At 41.2% G+C, this 6,249-nt stretch overlaps 1 protein-coding gene across 2 annotated transcripts; it reads left to right on the top strand.

Annotated features, from left to right (window-relative positions):
* The first annotated feature begins 1,682 nt into the window (after nt 1-1,682).
* Nucleotides 1,683-5,391, top strand: decr2 (2,4-dienoyl CoA reductase 2, peroxisomal). 2 transcript variants are annotated; one of them, XM_072373666.1, is made up of 10 exons: nt 1,683-1,861; nt 2,273-2,412; nt 2,537-2,605; nt 3,055-3,106; nt 3,212-3,347; nt 3,814-3,938; nt 4,354-4,447; nt 4,527-4,631; nt 4,764-4,952; nt 5,171-5,391. In XM_072373666.1, exons 2-10 carry the CDS (start codon nt 2,312-2,314, stop codon nt 5,203-5,205), a joined length of 906 nt encoding a protein of 301 aa, XP_072229767.1. In that variant the 5' UTR covers nt 1,683-1,861; nt 2,273-2,311; the 3' UTR covers nt 5,206-5,391. The 2 variants fall into 2 exon arrangements, with proteins under 2 accessions (XP_072229767.1, XP_072229768.1); XM_072373667.1 differs by having other exon boundaries at nt 1,684-1,861; nt 4,764-5,009.
* Nucleotides 5,392-6,249: the final 858 nt, after the last annotated feature.

Below are 6,249 nucleotides of genomic sequence, written 5' to 3'. Positions count from 1 at the left end.
AAGTACAGATATCTTTGCTCATTAGTTTAGGTTCTGTTCATACAGTATAAATACAATTAACTGTGGTAATCCATCACATGAAAGGTGTGATATTGTTCCACCATGACAAAGGCAGTACTGCTGTAGAGTAACGCTGTCACCTTTTAAAGTTCATAATAATAGAACATACACAGCCAGTTGATTTCCACATAATGTTTAAATCAATTTAAGATATTAATTAGAGAAGTTAAAAGATAAAGTTTATGGTTCTTGGGAGTCCAGACCATCCTGATAAAAGCGTCCGAGTTTGAGAGTGGAAGCTGCTCACTTTTAAGTGTGCTTCTGATGTCTCTCAAAAGACAAATCCAATTACAAAAGCACTCACATTTCATTCTGGTCCCCAGCCATGCAGCCGGGGTGCAAAGTATTTGAGGGATTCATTGCACAGAGCTTTTCCAAACAGTAACTCCCAAAGCACAGATCAATAGGGGCCACTCCGCCAGCACTAATGCACACCGATCATCATCAGCCCTGAAACAGTAAACCCCAGATCGTTTCGTTCAGTGTTGGTTTACAGGGGGAGACCTTCACTGGTACCACCTGAGAAGATGATGGCTATTGTAAATAAACATCAGGATCTTTGCATGATGCTGTGCAATACAGTTTATCTTTCAAGTATGAATAAAGTCAGTTCTGACCTTTGAATTTTAGGTTCTACGGCACTTTCTACATTTTAATCCCAGTTTATTTGTATTTTCATCGTGTTATACTCTTGGCCATAGTTCAAGCAGAGAAAGAATAACCAGAACACACTTGAAACTGTTATGGTGCTGTTTAAGCTCTTTAAAATCTGAGATCAGTTAACTCCTGTTACCTTTCTATCTCATCTGAACTAAACTGAAAACATTTTAAAGGCCAGATATACTCTGGAGAACCTTAAAACATCTTAATGCAATGCATTTCTTTTGTGGACTCAAAGCAATGACATCCGGTTGTTGATATGCAAACACTCTTTAAGCAAGAGGCAAATCAGATTTAGAATTTTATTAAGTCTTTTATTAATGAACATCATTACTGTATGTAATTTTTGCTCTAAACTCATATTCTTCCTATCCTACAAACATGGTTAGAGTACCAAATATTATTCAGCTGTTAAATGGCATGTATGGTGGGCAGTTAGGGGCACATTATTTAGCAGCAGGTACATATTAAAACACAGCTATATGTTGATATTATTTACAGGCTGCTGAGTTCAGCCACCAGTTTCACAAATCTAACATTTAGCTCTTGTCATATCCCAACTTTGGATCGACATCAGGGCCAATAAAATAATACAATCAAGTCACATGTCATAAAATTAGACCAGGCTCTTAAACTGTAAACGCAGAATAAGAGTGAAGACAGGCAACCTGACAAGGAAGATATGGGAAGAAAAACTGGAGATTGGAGCTGAAACTGTCGAGTTGAGCAGGGGGGAGATTTCTTAAAAATGATAAAACAGGCTGAAACAATGACAAGGATTTAACCCAGGTCAATATTCAGAGGCTGATTGTGGCGGTAAGATAGCTTTCACACACCATTAAAAAAATAAAGAGTAAAAACGGCGAACGGTTGAATTTGAACAAGGACAAATTTGTGATCTTGAACGTGACCTTTTAAGACTTCATTGCCCACAATGCATCAGCGAAGGACGGTGGGGGAAAAAAGTACAGGTCCAAGGTTCAAGTTGTTCCGAGCGTAAAAAATTCTCCTTCTTATGAAAAGTCAGACCTAAATGTAGGACGGTGTCGGTCAGACTTAAATTAGCGCTTCGTGTTCAAGTCGTGTTTCACCGCAAATTTGTTCTTCCGGTGCAACAAAACCAGCTTGTTTTCCTCACCAGGTATGTGACGACCGCAGCTCACGAGATAACTGAAGTGAACTGAAAGGCCTTGGAAGTCTTGAGCTGTTATATATTCCGTCACTAAATGTTGCAGACAAAAATGCACTTCTTATGTGTATGTTAACTTAGATCAATATTCTTAAAGAAACTGCAGCAGAGTATCGTGCGGGAGAGCTATGGTGAGGCTCGTGATGAGTGTCAGTTGAGCTGCAGCTCTGTGAGGCAGAACTATGAATCGAAAAGACCGTTCAGTGAGAACGAGTAATGCAGATTCCCTCAGATGAGACTCCTCAGCTTGCCACGAGTTAAAGTGGCCAGATCTGCTTGGGCTGTTTTCCTGTCATTCACTTTTAAACACGTTCACAGTGTAACATGTTAAACAAACACGTGTGTGCTGCATTTTGATTATAGTGAGGCCAGTGGTTTGTTTATAAGACATCATTCATCAGCATGGCAGAGCCAAAAAGGAGAGGGGAGTTGCTGCCCGAAGATGTTGGAACAGATGACTGCCTGACTTCATACACGCACATCTACAGTCCAGATTTATTAAAGTAAGCGTGGAAATATGTGCTGTTTTACTTGCTTCTCCCCAGTACTGTTGTGATTTAATGGCGTCGCTGCATCCCAAACTTGTTGGCATTAAAAACTTCAAGAAATGCTCTTCACTTTCCTTAGAGATCACGTTGCTTTTATAACAGGAGGTGGATCTGGAATTGGACTGCGTATAGCTGAGATCTTCATGAGGTAAGGAGGATCGCCTGCGTACTTCCTGGGAACATGCAAACATGTCAGGGGGGGGTTGTATTCAGCCAGATTTCACTCTGTTTACATTGTCAAATGTGAGAGGTGCACGCTTTGCATAGCACAGGAATAAATCTGCTACCTGTATTGTAGAATCCCCGCTGAGAGTCGGCCCTAAATCATTTTGCTCGTGTAACAAAGCTATGAAAAAAAAAGCATTTTACCAGAATCGGAGCGCTCACTCTTACGTTGTCTCATCTTTAATTGCATTCTCGAAATGTCATTCCCTGCCTGCTATCCCACGCTGTCTGCCCTACCTGTTTTTTTACTCCCCGTCTCCCTCATTAATAGGAGGATTACATTCCCATTTTCTTATCAACACACTACGCCATGTGCTCTCTCTTTTTGTCTCTCCACAATGTTATATTGTGTTGCTTTCTCTCTTTTCTCAGGCATGGCTGTGACACGGTGATTGCCAGCAGGAACTTGGACAAGCTCAAAGAGGTCCCCCCCCCCCCCCATTACTGTTTGCACAAATCTTCAAAACCAATTAAATGATAACTAAATGCAAATATTCTGGCCTCTTTCATTACGAACACTTCTCCCCAGGCTGCGAAAAAGCTGTCTGCGGCGTCAGGACGGCACTGCCTTCCTCTGTGTATGGATGTGAGGCAGCCTGAGAGCATCAATGCTGCGGTGGACGAGACGCTGAAAGAGTTTGGTCGCATAGACGTCCTTATCAACAGTAAGTGGTGATATCTGCGCCTACCCTTTATGATGGGTGGTCTGATCTCTCAAGTTTTTTTTTTAATCAAATCTACTGAGCGGGCTGTGCCACACAGTCACTTGCCTTTGCAGGGTTTTGATGATTTTCTCATAATGCAGTGCATCTGGTGCCAAAGGTCCACATACATTTTAATGCATGTTGGCCAAATCCAGTGAAATGTGTTGTAACCAAAGGTCAAGGTGAAAGGTCTGGGTTTAATCATCAACTTTACTCATGTTGCATCTTTATCTTCTATCCTCACACCCTCTTAACCTCCATAAAACCCCCATTAACAGTTCTCTAAATGATCAAATTGTGGTAATGGTTTATTCATCGATTTATGTCGTAATTAATGCATTTATCAAGTTTTTATGAAGCACTTATTTTTCGTCAACTTGTAATAATCCTTGCCTTAGTTAGAATCTCACATTTCTGTTTGGCACAGACGCTGCTGGAAACTTCCTTTGCCCCGCTTCTGCACTGTCCTTCAATGCTTTCAAGACAGTTCTTGAGATCGACACCATGGGTACATTCAACACCAGCAAGGTGGTTTATGACAAGTGGTTCAAGGTACGTGACCCCCGCTGTCTGCGTGTCACACCTTCACACCTTTTTTTCAGTTCAAAGTTATAGTTAAGGAGCTAAAGTTGAGTAACTGAAAGTAAATTATTGATTATTTTGTATTTTTAGGGACACAATGTGGTTTATATGTAGATCAGAGATACAAAGTACAACATTAGCCAAAGCTCAACAATGGGGGAAAAAAAGGGGGGGGGGGATAATTCACCTCTTACCTTATTGATCAGTGACTTTCTGTAGGGTTCACTCTGTGCAGTTCATGCTTCTCACCATAGGAGGGCAGTAGAGATCATATTTTTTTACTAAATGGCTTGTGGCCTCCAAATGTGAGTTAAACATCCTCCTTCCGGCTTCAAAGATGATATGAGATATTGAACCTCTCATTTAACCTCTCTTTTGTGTGTAGGATCATGGTGGCAACATAGTCAACATCTCTGCGACACTCCCATACAGAGGACAAGCTCTTCAGGTGCACGCAGGCTCTGCAAAGGCGGCAAATGGTAAAAGCATTTTTAGTGTCATATATAAAGATCTCAAAATGAGAAGCTAATGATTGTATGTTGCCTGACTTGTTCACAGACGCTATGACCAAGCACCTGGCTGTTGAGTGGGGGCCCAACGGAGTAAGAGTGAATGGTGTGGCTCCAGGGCCAATCTCTGGAACAGAAGGCTACCGCAGACTGGGTAAAAATTGTGTTCAGACAGTTTTTTTTTTTTGGAGACCCAGTGTCAGCAGATATAGAAGATGTGAACATTTATACACAGAAATATAAGTCATTGTATCTGAATATAGGCTTGTCCTTTTAAAACACTAAGGTGGTCCCAAAGCGGAGGCTGTTGGTTCTTTTCAGTCCATTCCTTTGGAACGAGCTGGCAACAAGACGGAGATGGCGCACTGCACGCTCTTCCTGGCCAGCCGAGCGTCTTCATATGTAACTGGCACCATCCTAGTGGCTGATGGTGGAGCGTGGCTGACCTCACCCAATGATGTCTCCACGCTGTTGGGTATAGCCTCTAAATCTGCTAAGCTCTGAACAAGCTCCTGTCCTCCTCCTGACCCAGGTTTGTAGGAGGAGGTACAGCTCGAGGTCCACGTGGAGAGAAATTCTGCCTGAGAATGTGTTCGATCTGTCTGACATGTCACCTGATTTACATAGTTTCAGAATACAGCTATACACTGTAACCACTACTAACCCACTTTTTTTGTTTGTTTTTTGTTTTAGGCTATTGGTCACCTGAAAAGAAAAGGGACAAGTGAACAGGAGACATTCAGCCCCCCTTCCGTATACTGATGAGCTGCATGTAAATTATTAGTAGCTTATCTCAACCTGGAAGAATGTTTCACTGGGTGGTTAGGAAACTACAACACTAACATACTATTCTCACTGTTTTGAAAAGTTTGACCCATTCCAGTAGTCAGTATTAAAAGCATTTAGTGTACTTTCATTTTTCGTCTCTCCAACATATATTGTTTTCTCCTCTCGTTAACTGATAAAATGTTTGTAATCATGTTCAGCTACGATCAACATGTGTCAACATCCTTTTTCAAGCCACCATGCTGTACCATGGAGTGAACTGTTTTTCACGACACTGTAAAATGCAAATAAAAACAGCACAATGATATACAAGTAATTGAAAGCGTGCATTTAATTGAAATGGTGCAAAAATCAGAGCGGACGCTTTGCGTGTGTTTAGAAGAATCTTGTGTTGAACCAGATACATATTTAAAAATTAAACAGTAGCAGCAAAAGACAAAAAAAAATCGCACAATGCATAAAAACACAGAATACATAAAAGGGAAATACTGGAGGAATTTCTGTACACAATAAGCAATGTTTTTTAAAAAAAACTTTTGCTTAAAGCTCATTTTTATGTGACCGAAATCTGATGTCACAAACAGTTACAGTTAAAGTCAGAAGGGGGCGCCAAAACACTACATTAACATCCAGTGAACGTTTTGACTTGAAGGTCTCTTTTTTATGTTTATTTAAGAAAACAACTACTGAGTTATTAGGGTCAAGAGACGCATCCGTTCAACCACTGGTGGATCCACACTGCTGAGGTCTCACCAAGAATGGAAGTTGAGCGACTGACTGTCTAACCCCAAATTGTGATGACTGCCCTTAAGCGCTTGGTGTTTGTTCCTCAAATGCTGTCAGTCTCTAGCAAAAGTGCATAAGCAAGACTTTCCACAAGTAACACTGAGTTTTGTCCACAAACACAAACAAGAAACTCTCAACAGACGATGCCAGGGATACTGCGGGGTATTTTGTACGCTTGCGTGAAACGTCAATGGTGTGTG

The sequence above is a fragment of the Leuresthes tenuis genome, unplaced genomic scaffold (genome assembly GCF_036924035.1).
Source record: "Leuresthes tenuis unplaced genomic scaffold, fLeuTen1.0.hap1 SCAF_20, whole genome shotgun sequence".
Classification (NCBI taxonomy): domain Eukaryota; kingdom Metazoa; phylum Chordata; class Actinopteri; order Atheriniformes; family Atherinopsidae; genus Leuresthes; species Leuresthes tenuis.
The sequence above is the reverse complement of the archived record's forward strand: the minus strand, read 5'-3'. Positions and strand labels throughout refer to the sequence as shown.

What these genes read in the sequence shown, in the direction of transcription:
- decr2 (XM_072373666.1), top strand. Translation starts at nt 2,312, where the DNA reads ATGGCAGAGCCAAAAAGGAGAGGGGAGTTGCTGCCCGAAGATGTTGGA. An exon ending in TACAGTCCAGATTTATTAAA is followed by an intron (nt 2,413 to 2,536) that starts GTAAGCGTGGAA and finishes CACTTTCCTTAG; the next exon opens with AGATCACGTTGCTTTTATAA. An exon ending in ATAGCTGAGATCTTCATGAG is followed by an intron (nt 2,606 to 3,054) that starts GTAAGGAGGATC and finishes CTCTTTTCTCAG; the next exon opens with GCATGGCTGTGACACGGTGA.